This window comes from Somniosus microcephalus, chromosome 20 (genome assembly GCF_052327205.1).
Source record: "Somniosus microcephalus isolate GS21.2 chromosome 20, FLI_Smic_1.0, whole genome shotgun sequence".
Taxonomy (NCBI): Eukaryota; Metazoa; Chordata; class Chondrichthyes; order Squaliformes; family Somniosidae; genus Somniosus; species Somniosus microcephalus.
Genome location: NC_141006.1, coordinates 22,512,533 through 22,537,346, shown reverse-complemented (window position 1 = coordinate 22,537,346; position 24,814 = coordinate 22,512,533). Strand labels below are relative to the sequence as shown.

The following is a 24,814-nucleotide window of genomic DNA, read 5'->3' as shown; positions in this document are numbered from 1 at the left end:
TTATTCTTTTCCCTTGTTGGTGTGGTTCGCTGTGCAGCAGTGTCTTTTTATTAGCTGGAGCCTGCCTTAAAGATTACCAACAAGCTTGTACACCTGTGCCTTTCAGCAAGGTAATGTCGACCAGGTCCAACCTGAAGGTGAAGGTGTGCTGTGTAATGTAGCTGCAAGTTCCCTGAATGGTACTGTGAAGATACTTTCCCCACTTCCTTTTTCTGACTCTTCTACTCGACCATAGGAAGAACATGTTTTTAACTTGAAAGCTTTACCTTTAACTTGAAAGCTTTACCATTCCATGTACAGGTAGCGAGTCTTTTGAAACTGGCTGAATGGCATGTTTTTTAAACAGAATTTTTGTGGCTAAAACTCATAGGCCTAGAAATTGAGTTGACGCCGCGCCAGGGCTTTAGCGCCGGAAATTTAGCGCCGGCGCTAATTCCCTTGCGCGCGCCAAAAATTCAGTAGCGCCGCGCCCAGACGGCTGCCGGCGCTACTGGCGGGCGTGAGCGCCTCCCAATGGGCGCTGAGTGCCGAATTGCGGCGCTAATCCGGCGCTGCGGCACCCGATGCGGTGCGGCAGGCTGGGGAAGTGCAGGCCTCCTCCTTCAGTTAAGGAGGAGCTGCCTGCACCCGCCCGCTGTCCGTTCAATTATTGAAAAAATGAGCCCGGCACCTCGGACAAGTGCCGGGCTTGCAGGCCAGACGCATCTGTTCCGCGGGGGGGGGGTGGAGGAGTCCGGGGAGGGAGGTGCGGGCAGGCAGCCGACGGGAAAGCGGCCGGCCGCCGCGCGACCTTAATGCGCCGGCGCTAACTCGGGGAAGACTCGGTTGCCAGAGTCTTAGTTGCGGCTGCCACGGGCGAGGCGGCCGCAACTGAATTTCGGCGCTGGGGCCCGTCGGCATGGCAACCGGGACGCTGCGCACACCGATGACGTCATCGGTGCCGGCGCAGCGCTACCGGTCTACCGCGGCGTAAGGGCCCCAGGCAATTTCGGCGCCGGCGACAAATGCAGCGCTAGGCCCTCTAGCGCCGCAAAATCGGCGCTAAGGGCACTCAATTTCTAGGCCATAGTACCTGAACTATGGAAATAAATCTCTACCCTCTGTGACTTAGGAATATTGCTTGATTGGTTACTCTGGTTATCCAATTTGGCACTTGGTGATTGGAGAGGGGGAGAACTGCTTGGATCCAGAACAGTTGAGTGTTAACATTGAATTGATGACACTTTTCATTGTGAAATTCTTATTGTTTGCATTTATTTGACTATAACTGTCTTGCAACTTTTTGTGCCATTTCGTAATTTGTGTGCCCTGTTGATTGTTTTATTTAAAATAAAAACTTCAATCGGACAAAGTACGTTGCTTTTCACAATACAGAATTAACAAACTCCTCAGCTTTCCAGAGTTAATTGTTAGCTGTGAACTGCACAGTCCTATCGCACTCAATCTGACTTTACAGGAAAAAGGAAATAATACCTATCCACAATGGTTGAAATCAGTGTAAGCACAGACATGACCAGGTTACTTTTTTTACTCTGATACGACCCGATTCAATTTTAACAATACAATTGTTTAAAATTCTTCTTAACCATTTTAAGGACTGCATGTAACATTTTGACAATGTACAATCATGAAAAATGTTTATTTTGTACGCACTGCACCTGACTTTTTTTTTGTTCCTCATTCATTTGCGTGTTCCCACGCTGTAGTTCAGTGAGGTTTGCAATGACATGGTATTCATGTGTGGCCAGAGGTGGGTAGGGGAAGGCAGGGAAAGGAAACGTTTCTCTGGTGGAAGAAATTAGGTAGTTGAAGGGTTAAAGTTCTTGCTACTGTGCAAAGGGAGAGGTTCTCGCAGAACTCTTCACTACAAGCAAACAATAGTCATTTGCCAAAGGAACCATGGCATGGGTGACTCATCCAGAGTAAATTGTGCTGACGCAAGAGAGGGCTTGCTCATATTTATAACCCTGGATAATGCAGCACAGCGAGCAATTAAAGCAGCAAGTGTCCTACCCTCTGTGTCTGTGCCTTCTATTCCCCCAGCCACCCCCCACAACATTTGCTTGCAGTAGGTTTTAAGATGCAATGAAACGTGTACAGTACTGTGCTTCAAACGTTCTAGTTTCTGAAGGGACGCAAGGGCGTGAGTCTTGCCTGCTTCAGCAGTTGAACCTTTTATTTAAACTGGAGGCATATTCTAGGCAGTAGTGAGATCCAGAGGCATCTTTCTGTGGGTTTTTTAAACCACGCCAGCGATTTGACTGTCTTTCAGCTTTTGTGATAAAACCGCGGCATGATTGAAAAGCTTTTGTGCTACACACCTTTTTGGATATCGTGGTTGTTCACTGTTGTAACAATACTTGTTTTTGTACCCTGTTATCTTCTATTGTGTAAATGTCACTTTCAGTTTGAAGAGAGTTGCAGTAGGGGGTGTGTGTGGGGGGGTGGAAGCAATTCAGGTTCTAAATGTTCTGGATGTATAGGGGGTTTCCAGTGCTGTGATAGCTAGTCAGTGTTGCAGTTATTTCTGTTAAAATTCTTGCTCTGGCCATACCACAGATTCGTACATTGCAATGTAGGTATTCTCCTCCTGTAATTTTTAAGGTGAATTTCCAGTGCAATATTTTTATGCCTATCACAGTAAAAATAATCTCTGCTTCAGAAGAGCAGTCCCCACAGCGCCAGTGTAATATTTTCTTTGCCCTTAGCCAGACATCCTGGAGCCCTTTGAGTGAGACTGCAAAATTATGGGCACCTTGGTGTTGTAAACTCCAACTTACTGTTTATAAATGAATAACAAATCTGACCTATCTGGGAGCTTTTCATTTTCTTTCCCCCCCCCCCCCCCCCCCCCGTCTCACTTCAAGCCACAGACTCCTGTTAGGGGATGTATATCTGCCTGTATCAACAGTCCTGCAGTACCTCGCCCACGTGCCCAATCTTCGTATGTGAGCCAGATGGTGAGTGTAGGAGTTAGCGTAGCCAAGCTGGTTTCTGTCCTGAACACCTGGACTTTCTAGTGGGTGTGGTTGCTACTGGACTAATAATCCAGAGAACGTGAGCTCAAATCCCACCATGACAGTTTGGGAATTTGAATTCAGTTTTTTTAAACTGGAATCAGCAAAAGTTGGACTGTCATAAAAACCCAACTTCTTCACTAATGTCCTGAACTGAAGGAAGCCTGCCGTTCTTACCCGGTCTGGCTAATATGTGACTCCAGTCCCACACTAACGTCGATGCCTCTTCATTGCCCTCGAAAGTGGCCTATCCAGCCACTCAGTTCTATCAAAACTGCCACAAAGACCACCGCCTTCTCGAAACTAGGGATGGGCAATAAATGTCAGCCTTGCCAGTGAAGCCCAAATCCTAATAATGAAGTTTGTGGGGGTGGGGAGGAAAGTCACTGCTAAGGGAGCAGGGGAGGGAACTCTGTGCTACCCTGTTGCCGTGGTCTGGGATCACTGAGACCAATTATGGAAGTCCTACTGCTTGACTGAGCTATCCTAAATCACTACCGATCAGATCAAACCTAGTATAGCACTACATTGTTAAACCTAAAAGTACATGAAGACTGCTTCCTGCCACGAGTACCTGGACTTTTTAGTGGGTCACTGGTTAGCAAGCAGGGCAAGATCTCTTGTGTGTTAAACTGCATGTTAGTCTTGGGACATTAAGTTGAAACTGCCTCCATTCCTCTCAACTAGGACTTTGAAAGAGACTTTGGGATGGATTCAAGTGCAGGTTCCAGAAGTAAAAGGGTCCCATTCACCTAGTTCCCCCAGTAATGTGCTTTTATTCTGCATGTTTCTATTGTCCTGACACAGCAATTTTGCCAGTAACATGTTTGTACTGTGGTTAATTGGGTGGGCCCACGAGCTAGAAGCTTCCTGTTCGAGCCTTGTGTTGTTAAAATGTCTCAAAGCATTTCACACAATGAATTGCCTTTTAATGTGCAGTGACTTTTATGTAGACAAACAGTGTCTTCAAGCTGAGCTCTTTCCTGGCAGGTGTTTTCTTGCTCTTTTACTTTTTTTGCCTTCTAACGCCGCCCCCCCCCCCCCCCCAACCCCAGGCCTCTCTCGACTTTGATTCCACCTACATTTTCTTGGATTTTCTCCAAGCACTGCTCTTACTGATGGAAACATTGGGAGGAGATGTTCCTCTTCAGTGTTGCTCAAGGGTGTGTCCTGAAGGAGCAATAATACGGTCGGTGTATTTGGAGATGTGCATGCATTGGATCTCCACACTTCCTCATGGAGGTGGAGGAGGTGAGCAAAAGGAGGGAAAGTAGTTAGGGCCATCAAAGAGGAGAGAACTGCACATCAATATTTGTGCAACTTTATAATCAAAAGGATTCCAACTTGTTTTCAGCTCTTCCAGTTTAAGCACAAGGCAGTTAAATAACTTTGAATATACCTGTACAAAGATGGTACTTCAAAGAAAATGTTTGTGCTCTCATTGGCCTTTCATCTTTCGAAATCATTATTAATGTATGCACTGTGGTGAAGTTCTTTGGGGTTGCTGTACATACCCAGACAAATGCAGTGTGATGCACTACATTTAACTGGCTCTATGAAGAACCCTCCAAGTATTCTCCAATATTTATAAATGAATAACACATCTGACCTTTTAGGATGCTTTTTTCCATTTTCTTTTTCCATTTTCTTTTCCCCTCCTCGTCCCGCCCGAAGCCACAGACTTCTGTTACGGGATGTAGTTCTGCGTGTATCAGCAGTCCTGCAGTACCTCACCCATGTGCCCATTCTTCATGTGTGAGCCAGATGGTGAGTATTTGCAGGATTCTTAAGTGTGGGAGTTAGTGTAGCCAAGCTGGCTCTTGTCATGAACACCTGGACTTTCAAGTGGGGGTGGTTATGTTGTTGGACTAGTAATTCAGAGGCATGAACTAATAATCCAGAAAATGTGAGTTTAAATCCCACCATTGCAGTTTGTGAATCACTGGTTAGCAAGCAGGGAAGGAACCGTGTGTGTGTGTGTTACACTGCTGCCTTAGTCTGGGGACATGGGCCAATTCTGGCAGCCCCACTGCCTGTCTGATGCATTCTACATCAGCACTGACCAGAGATCAAACCTAGTATGTATGGCTCAGTGTAACACTACATTTACTCGGACACCCCAGCAACTTTTACCTTTTTAAACCTAATAATGAATGAATAGCATGGTGAGTGGAAAATGTGACTGAAGTTATATGGAGTGATATCATTACAACTGCAGTTCCCTTTTCTTTCCTTCCTGCCTGAACTTCTCCCCTTCCCCACCCTAACTGAATTTGCTGACATGTTGATCTCAAGTTAGAATTTCTCTTGTTTTAGAAATGTAATGGCTTGCATTTATTTCACAGTGCATGTGTATACATCTGTGTGTGCGCGTGTATAACCTATTAGATATCTTTTGGATCTGGGAGCGCTAAACACTAAATGAATTGCATTGAGGTACATATTGGAATTTCTATGCTGTGCACTTGTAACTCTGGCTGCACAACAGCCCACTGTTTGAGTTGGATTTGATGTGTGGTCAGTCTGCATGCCTCAAACGTTATGTGATGTTTGTCATGAATTACTGTGGCTCTGTGAATTGTGACTTAAACTCTTCAAGTAAGTTCACTCTTCTCTTCTACGCCCTCCCCCACACAAGAAAATCATTTTTGGAAAGGGCCATGTGTGCAGATGTTGTAAGGATACAGCAGTTTACGATTAAAAGCTGCTGTCTTTTGCCCCCTTAGCTTTGTACAGTTGCCTCCGACTTTGAAGCATTGACAGAGGTGACCCTATGGTGCAAATGGCCTGGTGTCGATTAAACCTACTTCAGGAGGTCACTTCACCTGGTGCCTTTGAGGGCAAAGTGCAATCAGTTGCAAAAGTAAATGCCTGTCTACTGGTAATTGCATTGGGTCTCCCATCTCTAGACTGACCACTCAGCCAACCCATAGGCGCCAGCAATGCATTTTTGCTGCAAGGAGGACATAAATAGGTGGGGATGGGCTGTCTTTTCTTTCGCCCTGAGTATCACAGAAGAATCACAGAAACCCCACAGTGCAGATAGAGGCCATTTCGGCCCATCGAGCCTGCACCGACACACATCCCACCCGATCCCCGTAACCCCACGTATTTAATCCCCCCTAACACTAAGCCAATCACCCTAACCCGCACATCTTTGGACTGTGGGAGGAAACCGGAGCACCCGGAGGAAACCCACGCAAACACGGGGAGAATGTGCAAACTCCACACAGACAGTCACCCGAGGCCGGATTCGAACCCGGGTCCCTGGCGCTGTGAGGCAACAGTGCTAACCACTATTGGTTATAGCTTTCCTCTGGTTTGCAATGATACACCCTTGCCATATTTAGGTTCTGTAATTTAATGCAGATTCCCTGAAATCTCTTGCATAAGTGTTTACCATTTCCCTAATCTGTACCAGAGTCATGTTTGGAACTATAAATTTAGCTTCAGGCCGTTGGTCTATACTTGGTGCGAGTTGTTATTGTGCTAGGGCATTGCTGAAAGGTGAGTCATCGATTTGCTTAATTGCAGCCATCTGTGGTTTCAGTTGCTTAGTGCTGTGTACCTGTTCCAGGCTTTCAAAAAAATACTACTGCAGATTGGTTTTAAGTAAGTCACTTGTCCCAGGGAAAATGTCTTAATAAGCTGGTCTTCTGGGCATGGTATGAGGCTAGTACTTGTTTCCACTGCATTGTTGGTGCTAAGATGCATCTGGTATGAACTGGCCTCCTGCATTATCCTGTTGGTGTAAATGTTGTGGAAACTTGTTCTTCAACCATGAGCCTCCATCAAAACTACTTTGTGTGCAGCATTAAAACTGGCCTGTGCTGTCATTAGGATTACTTGGCATATTGGTAATGCTGCTCTGTAGGGAAAGTTAGTTCAGCCAGTGTGCTCTATATTGATTCTCCACACTTGTGTGACACTCTTCACCACCTCAAATGTTTCAACCAGCTTCAGCTGGATCCGTAATCACACTAGCTCAAAATGCTCCATGCAGACCAAGCCTAGGTTTGGACGGACAATCTGTAGTTGTAGTGCTGGGTGCTTCACAGCTCAAATGGGCACACTATAAAAACTTCACACATTCTCCATTATACTTCACTCAAATTCTAGTGACAACTCTGCTAGAATTACAGGTAGACTATCCTTTATCCGAACTTCCGAAAACCTCTAAAAACCGAAAGTTTTTTCGTTCAGTGTAAATCGTGCGCACGACGTGACCAGAGTGGTGCACGACTTACGCTGAGCAGGGCAGAGGGTCACAGAGTTCCCTCCTGGGTAGGAGATTGCAGGCCGAGCCGGGCAGTGTGAAGGAGGTACCGGGAGAGTGAACCCAACAATACAACGGCCCGTCCGATATTCTTTTCTCCCCCTGACCCTAACCGAACCGCGGCCCGTCCGATATTCTTTTCTCCCGACCCCCCCCACCCGACCCGACCCCCCCCCCCCCCCGTGGCCCGTCCGATATTATTTTCTCTCCCGCCCCCCCCCCCCCGACCCGAACCACGGCCCGTCCGATATTCTTCTCTCCCCCGACCCCCCCCCCCCAACCCGACCCGAACTGCGGCCCGTCCGATATTCTTTTCTCCCCCCCCCCCCACCCGACCCGACGCCCCCCCCCCGACCCGAACCGCAGCCCGTCCGATATTCTTTTCTCCCTCCCCCCCCCACCCGACCCGACCCCCCCCCCCCCCCGTGGCCCGTCCGATATTCTTTTCTCTTCCCCCCCCCCCCCGACCCGACCCCCCCCCTCCACCGACCCTAACTACGGCCCGTCCGATATTCTTTTCTCCCCCGACCCCCCCCCCAACCCGACCCCCCCCGACCCGAACCGCGGCCCGTCCGATATTCTTTTCTTCCCCCCCCCCCCCACCCGACCCGACCCCCCCGACCCGAACCGCAGCCCGTCCGATATTCTTTTCTCCCCCGACCCCCCCCCCCGACCCGAACCGCGGCCCGTCCGATATTCTTTCCCCTCCCGACCCGAACCGCAGCCCGTCCGATATTCTTTTCTCCCCCGACCCGAACCGCGGCCCGTCCGATATTCTTTTCCCCCCCCCCCCACCCGACCCGAACCGCAGCCCGTCCGATATTCTTTCCCCCCCCCCACCCGACCCGAACCGCAGCCCGTCCGATATTCTTTTCTCCCCCGACCCCCCCCCCGACCCGAACCGCAGCCCGTCCGATATTCTTTTCTCCCCCGACCCCCCCCCCCGACCCGAACCGCAGCCCGTCCGATATTCTTTTCTCCCCCGACCCCCCCCCCCCGACCTGAACCGCGGCCCGTCCGACATTCTTTTCTCCCCCCGATTTCCCCCCACCCCCCCCCCACCCGACCCCCAACCTGATTTGCGGGCCTGCTTAGTAGGAGTCAGCCGATATCCGGCTTTCCAGAGAAGCAGGAAGGGGAATGAGACACGGAACAGTCGCAAGAGGTAGCCTGAACTTTTAAAATTTATATTAAATACAAATTTCCCAGTCTTATAATAATACCTTGTGAAATCCGAAAACCGAAGCTCAGCTGGTCCCGAGGCTTTCGGATAAGGGATAGTGCACCTGTACTCCAGTTATTTAGAGAATCCAGAGGAGCTGGGATTGTTCTCCTTGGAGCAGATAAGGCCAAGAGGAGATTTAATAGACGTGTTCAAAATTATGAATGAGAAGTTTTGATAGAATAGATAGGAAGAAACTGTTTCCATTGGCACGGGGGACAGTAACCAGAGGACAGAGATTTAAGGTAATTTGTAACAGAACCAGAGGGGAGATGAAGAGAATTTGCCTTTTTTTTATAGCAGTGAGTTATGATCTGGAATGCACTGCCTGAAAGGGTGGTGGAAGCAGATTCATCAGTAACATGCAGAAGAGAATTGGATAAATACTTGATGGGGGGAAAAAATTGCAGGGGAGTGAGGCTAACTGGACAGTGCCAGCACAATGGGCCAAATGGCTGCCTTCTGTGCTGTATAACACTGTGAATGAGATTTCAATCAGGATCACCTTGTACCAATGCAGGCGAGTTATTCAGTGGTATATTTTTCCCTCTTGGGCTACTGAAAGTGTTTTAGGATCTACTAAAGTGATTTTCCTGTTCACCTCCCTTCTGCTTATTATAAATTAAAATTTGAAGAATGCAAGTTCCTCCCTTTCATTTTCTTGAAAGGAAAAGTACTGTTCCAGAAGTAGTGTTTTAATCTGGCCAGTCACACCACAATGTAAAAGTTAACTGGATATCAATTTTAATTTAAATGCAAAGAAAAGGTCGTCATGTATGCATGCTTCAAAATGTTCACAGCATTCGCTGTCTCAACGAAGCATCTGTAAACTTTCACTCTTGAATACTAATTTTTTTTAAATTGTTTTAGAATCTGAATTTCATCAGGCTTGGTAATTGACTTTCCGCCAACGGGTTTCTTTGTGAATAGGGGACCATGGAAACTATGCATTACAGTTCACGAGTGTGTGTACTTTTTGTAATGTGCTGTAAATAGTCAGCTTCTGAAAGGGAAAACTGGCTTAATGTTTCAGGTGCAGACCCATCGTCAAGAATCTTCTCATGGAGTTCACATGAACTTTTTCTTTCAGATGATTGTGAGGTGTATTAATAGTATTTCTTTTTATTTAACTGCCAGCATTTGCAGCTTTTATTTTATTGATGCTTTTTGTAATGGTTTCTTACTGAAACTGGTTGTGTAAGAGTGTATATTAAGACTCCCTTTACAGTATCTCTTGCTGGGAAGGCAAGTGAGAAAGATTAGATGGTCTAGAGAAGGTCACTCTCGAATCGCGCTCACATTCTCTCTGATAGAGTAAGAGGGGAAAGTGCGTGCACTCAAACTTTTCAGGCTTATTTCTTTTAGACTTGTAATAACTGAATTTTTCTTCAGGATTGTGACAAGGAAGCATACTCCAACAGTTAAAATCAAATTGACAACTGTACGCATCAGAAATTGTTGCAGATAGGTTAAATAGGGGTTAGCTGTTCTTTTCTAGCCCTTGGACATATTTTGCTGATCTTGAGTTGATTGGGTGGCTCAAGCAAAGAGCTACATGTGGTTACTAATCCAGTCAGTGTGGTTAGAAGCGAGGAATTGCATTTGAGAAGCCAAAAGATGGAAAGAACGTTCAATCAAAAAAAAAAGCCCTCATTTCCCGAAGGTACTGACTCATGCTAGGGTACAACTCTCTGGGTGTTGCCTGCACTGTCCTGGAGCAATGCCAAACTTCTCACTAACCACAGCATTGGTTTCTCCTCCTCTTCAAAACTGCTGTAATTATGTTCTCCAACGACTGCCCCATTGCTACGATCCTAGAATGCATCATTGCCGCACAGCTATGCAACTATGTGATCAACTCTTCAGTCATTTTAGCCTGTTTTTTTTGTCCCGCTCACAGCACTGGGACCACCCTCATCAATGACCAGCAGCGCATTAACTCTTCTTGTCCTTCTCGACCAGCGCTCATTAGAGTCTGCCGCTCTGCTTTCTTCCATTGCTTCTCCTTTTTGATGTGGCCCACGCATGGTTTTGCTCTATTTGCCCCATGCAACCAATACATCAGCTGCAGTGGCTCCACTTCCTGCCCCTGCACAGTGATCATTCTGGCTTTCCCCTAGCCTCCAACCTTCCTGTATCTCATTTATGTGCGGCCCCATGGTGACAGCTTGTCCAATGCCTAGGTGTGGATACCAGAAAATCTGCAACGTGACTTCTTCCCTGCTGCTTGCTTAAGCTGTGCCTACTGTGTTCTTTTTGACCTTGAGCTGAGCTTCAAACCCCATATTCCATCACCAAGACTACCTGTTTCTACCTTATCACCTTCTTCATGTGTATCTCACTGCTGTTGAAATTTTTATTCACCATCTCCATGCTTGCAATTTTCTGCCTCCTTGCTGGCCTTTTGAGCTCCATCCTATGACAAACTCAACCACTTATGCCCCAGCCTGCACCAAGTTTTGCTCGCCCATCTTTTTCCTCACTGGTTCCCTGTTCCCAACATGCTGATTTCAGGATCGTCCTATAGTTTAGAAATTCCTCCTTGGCCTTGCTTCACTCTCTCTCTGGCCATTAAGCCATATGCCCCAGCTCTGTCTCTTGAGTCTTCTGATGGTGGCCACCTTCCCCATCTTGCCCCCAACTTCCTCCAGTCCCCTTTCAGTGGCAGAAATTTCAACCATCCTTTTCACTGTATTTTTTTTCCTAAACCTTTCCACCTTCAAAAGCCTCCACAAAACAACAACTTGCATTTAAATGTTGCCTTTTAACATAGTGAAACATCCCAAGGTGCTACACAGAAGCGGTGTCAACACTGAGCCACATAAGTAGACATTAGGACAGGTGACCAAAAGCTTGATCTAAGAGGTAGGTTTTAAGGAGCGTCTTAAAGGAAGACAGATAGAGGTTTAGGTAGGGAATCCCAGAGCTTGGGGCTTAGGCAGCTGAAGGTACAGTTGCCGGTGGTGGAGCCAAGAAAATTGGGGATGTGCAAGTGTCCAGAATTGGAGGAGTGCTGAGATCTCGGTGGGTTGTAGCACTGGAGGAGGTGCTGTCTTGGATAGAGAACTGGTTGGCAGACAGGAAGCAAAGAGTTGGAATAAACGGGTCTTTTTCCGAGTGGCAGGCAGTGACTAGTGGGGTACCGCAGGGATCGGTGCTAGGACCCCAGTTATTCACAATATATATTAATGATCTAGACAAGGGAACTAGATGTAATATCTCCAAGTTTGCAGACGACACAAAGCTGGGTGGGCGTGTGTGCTGTGAGGAGGATGCAGAGAAACTCCAGTATGATTTGGACAGGTTGGGTGATTGGGCCGATGCATGGCAAATGCAGTATAATGTGGATAAATGTGAAGTTATCCACTTCGGTGGCAAAAACAGGAAGGCAGATTATTATCTGAATGGCAATAGATTGGGAGAAGGGGAAGTGCAACGAGACCTGGGCGTCCTTGTGCACCAGTCGCTGAAGGTAAGCATGCAGGTGCAGCAGGCGGTTAAGAAGGTAAATGGTATGTTGGCCTTCATAGTGAGAGGATTTGAGTACAGGAGCAAGGATGTCTTGTTGCAGTTGTACAGGGCCTTGGTGAGACCACACCTTGAGTATTGTGTGCAGTTTTGGTCACCTTATCTGAGGAAGGATGTTCTTGCCATGGAGGGAGTGCAGCGAAGATTCACCAGACTGATACCTGGGATGGCAGGAATGACGTATGAGGAGAGATTGGGTCGATTGGGCTTGTATTCGCTAGAGTTTAGAAGAATGAGAGGGGATGTCATTGAAACTTATAAAATTCTAACAGGACTAGACAGACTAGATGCAGGAAGTATGTTCCCAATGGCGGGGGAGTCCAGAGCCAGGGGTCACAGTCTAAGGATAAGGGGTAAGCCATTTAGGACAGAGATGAGGAGGAATTTCTTCACCGAGAGTGGTGAACCTGTGGAATTCTCTACCACAGAAGGCAGTTGAGGCCAATTCATCATTAAATATATTCAAGAAGGAGTTAGATTTATTTCTTAAGGCTAAAGGGATCAAGGGATATGGGGAGAAAGCAGGGACAGGGTACTGAGTTTTGATGATCAGCCATGATCTCATTAAATGGCAGAACAGGCTCAAGGGGCCGAATGGCCCACTCCTGCTCCTATCTTCTATGTTTCTATGTTACAGAGATGGGGTGGGGTGGGGGGTGTGGCGAGACCATGAAGGGATTTGAAAACGAGGATGAGAATTTTAAAATTGGGGTGTTGCTGGACTGGGAGCCAATGTAGACAAGCTATACAAGTTGTTGAAATGATTGGGGGAAGGGCCCTAATCAATAAATAGATAATCCCGGAGGGAGCTTCAGTTTCAGATGTTACCTGCTGTCAGATATCCTGAGAATGCAAGGATAGATGGTCATCCATGGTCCTTTTGATCTGGAGATTCCTCACAGCCTCCCTTTGGCCCCTGATTGCTATCACAGGCCTTTTGTCCGTGGTGGACTCTAGTCTTGATGTTGGTTTGCAGTTTGTTGCTTTTCTAAGGTAGGGTTGAGTCAAAGCATTTGTAGATCTCATCCCACCTTTCAATTGTATGGAGGGATTGTGGCGTGTGTGCAGCAAGATCAGTTAGTTGACGAGGTTTACTGGTAATTTTAGAACTTTTTTTAAAATCTCTTTCGAGGATTGCAGTCTTTACACGGTTGTGTCTTTGGCTACCCCATATTCTGGGAGGGTGGTGGTTGTAACAGAATGCATTATTGACCTAGGAGACCTACCAATTCAACACATTCCCTGGCTTTCAACTCCTTCCTCATGTGGTCCACCACAAAGGTAATTAGTATGCTGTAATATAATTCACATGCTGCTTCATAGACACTCTGGGGTATAAACTGTACTTCCATTTATGAAGCTGGTTGTAGGTTTCTATAATGACCTCAATTGCAGAAATAAAAAATCTAGTCAGATGCTCATGGGTTAATTCTGCACCTTGTTTAAAGGCAGCAACTTTTTAAGTGAGCTCCTCCGGTGCATGAATTCATTTTCCACTGCTCCCCTTTCTCCTCTTCACCCGCAGTGCTTTAAAAAAAAAAAAAGTAAATAAATTGTGGCACACACTCACTTGTTTTCTCTTGCCTACAGGACCCACAGAATCACCATCACTAACTTCTGCCTCGGAAAGCATCTAGTTAGCGAGGATGATTTACTGAAAGATCAGCGGGGGAGCCCTGCCTATATCAGCCCTGATGTACTGAGTGGTGAGTTCCCAGTTCTGTCTGATTACTAAAAACTGTTGGCAAGGGAGTGGGCGGGTTGCAGTGTTTAAGGCTGTCCGTGTTCCTGCATCAGTGTTTACTGAGTACAGTGACATGAGACAGGAAAGCCTTCTCTTGTCTCTACACCCACTGTTTTTTCCTGTTGTCCAATTCTTTCAGTGAAGTGTTTCTGTACCTTAACCATATTTATATTCTAGCTGCTGTAACAGATGGTACAGCAGTCATGGGGAATATGATGATGAACAAATACACTTCATTTTTTTGAGCTGAAGATAGATCTTCATTGCAGTTTGTACTGTTAACTCATTTATAAATAGTCTTTTTCAAATATTAATTTTATTGACATGCATGTGTCAGGTGAATTTCTTTTTTCTAATGTCCTCCTCTTGTCTCCCTGGAGATGTCGGTTGGAAGAATCATAGAATGATGCAGCTCAGAAAGAGGCCCTTCAGCCCATCGTGCCTGTGCTGGCTCTTTGGTAGAGCTATCCAATTAGTCCCACTACCCTGCTTTTTTCCCCCATAACCCTGCAATTTTTTCCCCTTCAAGTATTTATCCAATTCCTTTTTGAAAGTTAATTGAATCTGCTTCCTCCTCTCTTTCAGGCAGTGCATTCCAGTTCATAACTCGCTGCGTAAAAATAGAAAAGAAGTTCCTTGTGTAACCTCTGGTTCTTTTGCCAATTACCTTAAATCTCTGTCCTCTGGTTACCAACCCTTCTGCCACTGGAAACAGTTTCTCCTTATTTACTCTATCAAAACCCTTTATGGTTGTGAACACCTCGATCAAATCTCCTCTTAGCATTTTGCCCTTTGTCTTAAGGTTGAGAATGCTGGAAATCTGCAATATAAACAAAGTGCTGGAAATACTTAACCGATCAGGCAGCATCTGTGCCGAGAGAAACGGTTAACATTTCAGGTCAATGACCCTTGTGGGAATGTGTCTACCGTGTACCCGAACCATCTCCTCTTTGAAGGCCTCAAATTATTGTTCAATTACTGTTTTTCCTACCAATTTATGATTCCAATCCACCCAATCCAATCCGATGCCCTTTCAACTCACTGAAATTAGCCCTCCTCCAGTTAAGTCTTATGCTTGATTGTCCCTTGTCCTTTTCCATCACTATTCTAAACCTGATGTTATGATCACTGTTCCCCAAATGCTCCCCCACTGAAACATGCTCCACTTGCCCCACTTCATTCCCCAGAGCTAGATCCAATATTGCTTCTTTCCTCGTTTGACTGGAAACACACTGATCAAGAAAGTTCTCTCAGTAATTCATCTCTTTCTTTGCCCTTTACACTGTTACTATCCCAGTCTGTATTAGGAGAAATGAAGTCCCCATTATCACTACTCCATAGTTCTGACATCGTTTTGTAATTTGCCTGCAAATTTGCTCCTCTATCTCCTTCCCACTATTTGGTGAACTATAGTATACACCCAGTAGCGTAATAACTCCTCTATTCCTTAATTCTAACCAAATAGATTCTGTCTTTGACCCCCCTCAACTGCATCATCCATTTCCAGTGCTATACAGCAATAGTTTCTTTGATCAATACTGCCACAGCGTGCCCCCCCCCCTTTTTTTCCTTGCCTATCTTTCCTGAATACCTTGTCAGGAATATTAAGTTCCCAGTCCTCCCCTTCTTTGAGCCCGGTCTCTGTTATTGCCGCTATATCCTAGTCCGAACTTATGCCTGCAGCTCACCAACTTTATTTACCACGCTATGTGCATTTACGTACATGCAGTCCAAACCCATCTTAGACTGCCTCATACTTGTTCCCATTTCGGAACTATTGTTTACTCTGGAGCTGTTCGTCTCTCCCTGTCCTCTGCGCACCTTGTTTCTCCCCTCTCATGTTTCATCCTGGTACCCATCCCATGCCAAATTTGTTTAAATACTTCACCACAGCACTAGCTAACCTCTCCACGAGGATATTGGTCTCTGCTCTGTTGAGGTGCAGCCTGTGCATCTTGGTTGTTGCTGGATTGTTCTGTTGTCGCCAGCAGCCCTCAATACCTGGCCCAGGTGGCAATACTTGAGGTGAGGCCAGAGAATGTGACAGTAAGCTATTCGACATGTAGGACGTCAGAGTCAAGCTTGATTGTGTCCTTGCCTGATAGCCACACGCATGCGCTTTCCAGCATTGATCATTGGATAGTGGTCAGGAGTAGGAACTAGGTTGCTTCTCTCCTAGAAACGCAGAGGCGGTTGTAGTACCTCAGCTCGTGATCAGCTGATAGCAGCTAACTGAGCACAAACTGGCAATCAAACCTGGGATTTTATGATCTGCATGGCTTTGTGCTGTGCTTTTATAATTTGTTTCTTGGGATGTAGACGATGCTGGCATTTATTCTCCATTCCTAGTTGCTCTGAAAAGCTGGTGGTGGAAGGCCTTGAAGGAGTTGTTTTTGCAGCCGAGTGCATTGCTCGGCACTCAAATTAACCGTGTAATGTGGGGCTGAAGTTGCATGTATGACAGACCAGGTTACAGTGGCAGGTTCTCTTCCCTGAAGGATATAGGTGGACAGCAATCTGGCAGCTTGCACGTTTTTCTTTGTCTTATTCAACTTCACAACTTGTCATGGTGGAAATTGAATTGCAACCTTTAGCTTGCTAGTCCAGTATGCTGGGCAGTGCCTTTGTCCATCACATCATGTATATTTCTAAACTCCGACATGCTGCTGCATTGTGTATTTACAACCCAAATGGCATCCAGCCTCGTTCTGCACTCTCTGTCACCATTTTATTCTGCAATCTTACCAACAGGGACTTAAATCAGAGACTGATTGCGCAATTTCTTGCATACTTGCAGTAATGTAACATTCTTAGTGGGACTTCATTGAATTCCTGGGAAGTGAAACCAAATTCTTTGGCAAACACAGTCCATTTCACTTAATCGGAATGGACTGTCTACCAGAAACTTATTGGCCCAGAAATTCCAGAACGGGGCTTGCAGCGCGTGCAAGCCCTGTATTTGCACTTACCCCGCGCTCGTGCCGATCAGCTTCTGGGACGCCTGAACTTGCAGAAATAGAAAGCACATTCCCGGGCAGCGTATGACGTCACGCCGCCCAGGAGTGCAGCCAGCGCGAAGCCAGGAGCGTGCAGTGTAAGTGAGACACGCCCCTTGAGGTCTCAGTTTCACTGGACACGCCCCCAATGTTTCTGTCAAGCTGCTAAGGATTCTTACATGCAAAGCAGCAGTTTAAATAGGTTTTTGGAAGTTTTTTGAAGATTTTGGTAACTTTTATAAACTTTAAAATGTTTACATTATTTTGAGTAATCTGAAGTAGTTTTAAAGAGAATTAAAGCAATTTAAAGACTTTTAAAAGCCCTAAAAGAATTTTTTAAATTCCATTTATTTATTTAGCAATGTCGTCGTCATACGTGTCTTCACACTGTTCCCTTTGGGGAACTGTATGAAGTGGTGGAAGGATTTATGGATTAACGCTCATTCCGTGACCGTAACCATCTTTGAACCAGCCATTAGGGCGGTTAGTCCTATGGCGGGAGGGTTTTACGGGCTCCCACAAGCTATACAAGGAGGGGGGGCCACCCACACCCACGGACGCAAATATCCCACTGGATGTCAACCCAGAATTTAGAGCCGGAGCTCCGACTCCACTTGCCGGGACTGTCTGGAGCGGGGTTCGAAACCCTACCCTGACCTGGCCCAGCGGCGGGGATCCTACCGCTATCACAAAGGCCCAATCCAATTAGCAACGTGAAATGGCAGCATAGGGCTCCAGTCACGGGGAGGGAAAAGGCGCAGGAAACGTATGGGTGTCACCTTTTGTGCGGAGTGGGCCTTTTGCGTAGCAGTAAGCATCCCCGCCGCTGGGCCAGAAGGAGTAGGGTTTTGAACCCCACTCCAGACAGTCCCGGCAAGTGGAGTCGGAGCTCCAACTTTAAATTCTGGGTGGACATCCAGCGGGATACTTGCGTCCGTGGGTGTTGGTGGCCCCCCCCCCCCTCAGATGGGTTGTGGGAGCCCGTAAAACCCTCCCGCCATAGGACTAACCACCCTAATGGCTGGTTCAAAGATGGTTACGGTCACGGAATGAGCGTTAATCACGGCCATAAATCCTTCCACCACTTCATACAGTTCCCCAAAGGGAACAGTGTGAGGATACGTACGATGATGACCTCTTGCGCAATGCACCTCCTTGGACCCTCAGTCGCAGATGCGAGGGGGCAAGTCGTGCAATTGTTAAATTTTTTATTTTATTGACATGTAAAATGTTGGCCCAGTAATTCCCTTCCAAATGCGCTAGTACGGTCGGGGTACTTACGCATCTGGCCGGATGAAATGCCGGTTTTCAGCATGCACAGTGCATGTGGGGAAAACCGGCATTTCCTGTCCTCTGAACGAAGGGGTTCAGAGGCAGAACGCGTGCGACTGCACAGGCAGCGCGTGCGCAGTATAATTCGCCGCTTTCATTAATGCTTTCAGTGAGGTCCAGTCATTACAACTTACACATGAAAAAAGCATGGGTACAGTTGCTCCAGAGGCTGCGGAGGAAGATATTTCTTATCGTGGAGCTTCTGAAAGTATGTATGTCTGTATATATTCCTTTGCGTGTTATGTATATATTCCTTTACTTATGTGTATGAATGTATTATTTAATTAGGACTTTCAGAGAAAGTAACTTATTGGAAAATCATAATTAAAAATATACATTCATACACATTAGTAAAGGAATATAAAACATACATACATATACGTAAAGGAATATATGTGGACATACATACATAACTCATTCTCACATTCCATTCACACAGCCACAATTGCTCCTTCTACCTACCGTTCTGAAAACCCGTTTTAAAAAAAAAAAAAAAAATTAAAGTTTAAAACTTACTTAAAATTTCTTAAAATAACTTCCCTCCCTTTCCCAAACCTAAATATTGCATTTCATAAGCTCCTCCATAAAATATATCTCCTTCCCCAGCCAATGAACAACCTTACACTTGCTTTTTTCACGTGTAAGTTCTAGGGACTTACCCTCACTGAATCCATCAGTGAAATCTACAAAGTTCACTGCGCAAGCGCTGCCTGTGCAGTCGCACGCGCTGTGAATAGACCTCGGGTCTGGAAATGCCGGCGTTCCCCGCATGCGCTGTTCCTGCTGAACGCCGGCATTTCCAACGGCCAGATGCGTGAGTAACCCGACCGTACTCACGCTTCTGGCCTGGAATTTCTGGCCCATTGAATGTTTATAGATAAATGGTTTAATTGCAGTGTGTTTAGGCTGTTCAAATGACAACCCGGAAGTTGTGCTGCATTACTGATATTTTGAATTCACACAATTCTTGTATCCCTTTTTAAAACATTTTTTGTTCTTTACTTCCCCCTTAAAAAAGGAAATACTGGGCTTCCGTTCAATGCTCTGATAATGTGGCATAGACAGGGTGCTCCCTCCGTGGATTGTTTTGGGGAACTCGTGTAGTTGAAGTGTGTTTTAATTGTGGCTGCTCATTGAAAGAAAAGGGGACATAAAATTATGTCTTTCCTTCGCCCCACCCCCCTCCATGTTCCTCCTTTCCTGAATACATGGACTCAAGATTTCTAACTGGTCCTGCTTCTGTCGCCTAAGGGGTAATGCCTCATGTGGAGGCCTTAATGGTGACTGTTGACAAGCAGTTTAACTGTGAAAAATGTCACAGCCAACACTAATATCCACATACTTAGCATCAGGTGGGGGTGGGGGTGTGCCTGTCTTTTTTTGCCCCGACACCAAGGTCACTTATAATGATGGTCTTGGCACACTAGATGAGACCAGTGAATTGAAACTGGAACATCCTGCTCTCTTTGGCTCAGTACTACATCAGTTAAATTACCAACTAAGCAATGGGAGAATGTGAAGGGATTAATTAAGAAGGGGAAAATAGAATATGAGAGTAAGCTTTCAGGGAACATAAAAACTGACTGTAAAAGCTTTTATAGATATGTGAAGAGAAAAAGATTGGTGAAGTCAAGCGTAGGTCCCTTGCAGTCAGAATCAGGGGAACTTATAATGGGGAACAAAGAAATGGCTGACCAATTGAATACATATTTTGGTTCTGTCTTCACAAAGGAGGACACAAATAACCTCCCAGAGATGTCGGGGAACATAGGGTCTGATGAAAGGGAGGAACTGAAAGAAATCAGTATTTGTAGGGAAATGGTGTTGGGGGAATTGACGGGATTGAAGGCCGATAAATCCCCAGGGCCTGATAATCTACATCCTAGGGTACTTAAGGAAGTGGCCCTAGAAATTGTAGATGCATTGCTGATCATCTTCCAACATTCGATGGAATCTGGAACAGTACCCATGGATTGGCGGGTAGCTAATGTTACCCCACTATTCAAAAAAGGTGGTAGAGAGAAAACAGGGAATTACAGGCCGGTAAGCCTGACGTCGGTAGTGGGGAAAATGCTAGAGTCCATTATAAAAGATGTAATAGCAGAGCACTTGGAAAACAGTGACAGGATCGGACAAAGTCAACATGGATTTACAAAAGGTAAATCATGCTTGACTAATCTACTGGAATTTTTTGAGGATGTAACTGGTAAAATAGATCAGGGAGAACCAGTGGATGTGGTGTATTTGGACTTTCAAAAGGCTTTTGATAAGGTCCCGCATAAGAGATTAGCGTGTAAAGTTAAGGCACATGGGATTGGGGGCAAGGTATTGACTTGGATAGAGAACTGGTTGGCAGACAGAAAGCAAGGAGTTGGAATAAACGGGTCTTTTTCCGAGTGACAGGCAGTGACTAGTGGGGTACCGCAGGGATCGGTCCTTGGACCCCAGCTATTCACAATATATATTAATGATCTAGACAAGGGAACTAGATGTAATATCTCCAAGTTTGCAGACGACACAAAGCTGGGTGGGCGTGTGTGCTGTGAGGAGATTGCCGAGAAACTCCAGGATGATTTGGACAGGTTGGGTGATTGGGCAGAAGCATGGCAGATGCAACATAACGTGGATAAATGCGAGGTTATCCACTTTGGTGTCAAAAACAGGAAGGCAGATTATTATCTGAATGGCAATAGATTGGGAAAGGGGGAAGTGCAACGAGACCTGGGTGTCCTTGTGCACCAGTCGCTGAAGTTAAGCATGCAGGTGCAGCAGGCGGTTAAGAAGGCAAATGGTATGTTGGCCTTCGTAGCGAGAGAGTTTGAGTACAGGAACAAGGATGTCTTGCTGCAGTTGTACAGGGCCTTGGTAAGACCACATCTTGAGTATTGTGTGCAGTTTTGGTTGCCTTATCTGAGGAAGGATGTTCTTGCCATGGAGGGAGTGCAGCGAAGATTCACCAGGCTGATACCTGGGATGGCAGGAATGACGTATGAGGAGAGATTGGGTCGATTGGGCTTGTACTCGCTGGAGTTTAGAAGAATGAGCGGGGATCTCATTGAAACTTATAAAATTCTGACAGGACTGGACAGACTAGATGCAGGAAGGATGTTCCTGATGGTCGGGGAGCCCAGAACCAGGGGTCAGAGTCTAAGGATAAGGGGTAAGCTATTTAGGACAGAAATGAGGAGGAATTTCTTCACCCAGAGAGTGGTGAACCTGTGGAATTCTCTATCACAGAAGGCAGTTGAGGCCAATTCATCTATATATATAAAGCGGCTCTTCTGTCTGTCTGTCCGTTCTCTATACGTTTGAAAGTTACAGAGCGTACCGACGCGCGCGTCGCCTCAAAAGAAAGCTTGCGATTCTGGACCGGTCATAGGCGTATTTACGCTTCGGCCGGACAAAAATCCCGCCCGCGGTATCCCAAAAACGTTCAGCGTTCCGCTCATTAGCATCTCATTAGCGACCGTGTGACGTCGAGGTCCACCAATCGGACGGCGGGTTCCTTCCTACAGTTGAGTGTCGAGTGACTCGACGATTGACCAATCCTACGCTTCGGTGACCTGACCAGTCGACCAATTGGTGCGTGCGTGGGTGGGCCTTATCCTTCTGAACCGAGGTGAGTGGCCGCCATCTTGATTTTTCACGATTTTTTCCCCACACTTTCAGTGTGTTAGGGAAGTAAGGTAAATATTTGAATTAAGTGTTCGGGAATTAATTAACAATTTATTTGAGTTTTATATTGTGTTTAGCAACCCCCCCCTCCTCCTCACCCTCGCGCAGGGGGGACTCGGGGCTTGAAGCTCAAAAAATTTCTCTCTCTCTCTCTTTCTTCCCTCTCGCTCTCTCCTTCTCCTCTTCCCTCTCTCTCCTTCTCCTCTTCCCTCTCTCCTCTTCCCTCTCTCTCCTTCTCCTCTTCCCTGTCTCTCTCTACTTCCCCCTCTCAGGTTTCACGGTGTCGGGGCCGTAGCGCGGGCGGGCCGCCCGAAGTTTCCCACTCGCTAACGGCCGCCAGGCCGCCTCGCGCCGCCCGCACTGACCGCGCATGCGCCGCCCGCGAGAGCCCGCTCCCGGCGCCGGCCGCCGCTCAGCATAGATCGGTGTCCTTGATGGAGACGGGGTCGCGGTGGGGGGAGACAGTGATTACACCGGGGGGGGGAAGACAGTGATTACACGGCGGGGGGGGGGGGCGGGCGGAGACAGTGATTTCACAGGGGGGGGGGGAAGACAGTGATTACATGGGGGGGGGGGAGACAGTGATTTCACGGGGGAGGGGGGAGACAGTGATTACACGGGGGGAGACAGTGATTACACGGGGGGAGACAGTGATTACACGGGGGGAGACAGTGATTACATGGGGGGGAGACATTGATTACACGGGAGACAGTCATTACACGGGGGGAGACAGTGATTACAGGGGGGGAGACAGTGATTACACGGGGGGAGACAGTGATTACATGGGGGGGAGACAGTGATTACACGGGGGGAGACAGTGATTACATGGGGGGGAGACATTGATTACACGGGAGACAGTCATTACACGGGGGGGAGACAGTGATTACAGGGGGGGAGACAGTGATTACACGGGGGGAGACAGTGATTACACGGGGGGGGAGACAGTGATTACACGGGGGGGGAGACAGTGATTACACGGGGGGAGACAGTGATTACACGGGGGGGAGACAGTGATTACACGGGGGGGAGACAGTGATTACACGGGGGGAGACAGTGATTACACGGGGGGGGGAGACAGTGATTACACGGGGGGAGACAGTGATTACACGGGGGGGGAGACAGTGATTACACGGGGGGAGACAGTGATTACACGGGGAGGGAGACAGTGATTACACGGGGGGGAGACAGTGATTACACGAGTGGGGAGTGTGAGGGGAGGGAGAGGAGGGGAGGGAGAGAGGGGAGGGGAGGGAGGGATAGGACAGGGAGAGGACATGACAGGGAGAAGGGGGACACACAGGGGCAGGGAGACCAAGCGCCCCAAAATTGCCCTCGCAACGCGGGGCTCCCCAGCTAGTTAAGTATATTCAAGAAGGAGTTGGATATATTTCTTAAGGCTAAAGTGATCAAGGGATATGGGGAGAAAGCAGGGACCGGGTACTGAATTTGGATGATCAGCCATGATCACATTGAATGGTGGAGCAGGCTCGAGGGGCCGAATGGCCTACTCCTGCTCCTATCTTCTATGTTGGGTGTTTGGTGGGTGGGTATGTTTCTGTTTGGTTATGTTGTCACTTGTGTTAAATTGGCAGTTTTGGGGCTTGTGAATGTGTTACTGTTGTCGTACAGGATTATAAAAGGATGGAGAATGCAGCGGTGTACCAAGTAGATCTGCCATAGTCAAAGGAAAGAGCCAACGGTCAGTTTAATAACGCAAACAGCAGTAACGGAAAAAGAAATAGTTCAGATCAGAACAACCTGCCCAGTGCTGTGTGTATAGTAACACAGTGATTGGTATTTAGTGCATAGAGTATCTGACTCAGAGTGTCTCAGCTGGAAATGGGTGTTTCCTGCTAGTTATCTGCTAACTCTGTCTTTGTGACTCCTAAGTGATGACACACATTTGAAAGTTTAAAAAAAAATCACCCCAATAGTTTAAAAAGCTGGAACTGCTTCCTGGTCTGAAGTTGTTGTCAGTTGACCTTTCTTGTATTGGTTGGAGTGGGGTAAAATGTGATGAAATCCAGGATGATAACCTGCTGTGCTCATGGCAGTGCTGCATTGCACAGGATCACCAAAATTAAGATTGAAAGAGGGGAGCGTAATGGGGAAATGGTCATTAGTTAATGCCAAGTTTGGGCTTCAAAAGTCTGAAGATTGTAAGGGGGAAGGAAAGGCTGAGAAGCTGCACGCTTTGGCGGTCCTGGGAAATGATGACTTTGAGTAAGAGATGCTGCGACAAGCCTTTATTTCAGCACTGGACACAGATAGCAGTGAGGATATCAACTGGAGTGAAAACACTTGTGGGGAGGGGATGGGCGAGGAGCAGGGAGTGAAGTCAATCCAGTTGTGCAATCCTGGTTAGAGAGGCATTGGCAGAGGTGTGAACAGGCTGCCTATTGCCTCAATGTTGTTTAGTACAAGGAAATGGGGAAGAAAAGAGGTATGATAAAACGTTTTTTTGATTGTAGCATAACGTACGTACTTGCAAATGAGAATTTCTATCCCTGTTTGAGGCTAAAAGTAAAGAGGGTCTTCTGCATGGGTCATCTCCTCTCCCAGCAATGCAATGTTGGCACGGGCAAACGCCATACCGTTACATTCCAATTGCTGCCACTTGTTGCTCCACTCCTCCAGTGTTTAAATGGCAGCCTCCCTTCATATCAGCAGCAACTGCTTGGACTGTAGTTTTTATAATCTGTGATTGCCCAGCAGGATGGGTATTTTAGGGGGTGAGGGGCACGTGCGAGAGGAAGAGATTTAAAGTCCGTATAGAATGTGCGGACTGAAGTCTGGAGGGGGAGTTGCCATTTAATTGTCACACACTAGATGACCAGAGGAACAGCGAACAGGGATGCATGAGTTAAAATGAGAGAGAACAGAGATCTCTTTGGAAGTCAGCCGACATTAAGATCAAGATATTGGTGAATCAAACCTTCTGAGGATCGTGGTTTTTCTTTTGGGAATTCGAGGATCTTCTAAATGGGTATGTATGGTGATTAAAATGCTACTACCTAGCAGCCA

The 24,814-nt window shown here is 46.9% G+C and overlaps 1 protein-coding gene across 2 annotated transcripts in view; it reads left to right on the top strand.

Moving 5' to 3' along the window:
- The window catches only part of stk40 (serine/threonine kinase 40), an 83,997-nt gene that overhangs the window by 32,361 nt on the left and 26,822 nt on the right, over positions 1 to 24,814 (top strand). For both annotated transcript variants that reach the window (XM_085962395.1, XM_085962396.1), the window contains exon 7: positions 13,634 to 13,749. In XM_085962395.1, the coding sequence (XP_085818521.1) occupies positions 13,634 to 13,749 (116 nt within the window). The remainder of the gene's footprint in view (positions 1 to 13,633; positions 13,750 to 24,814) is intronic.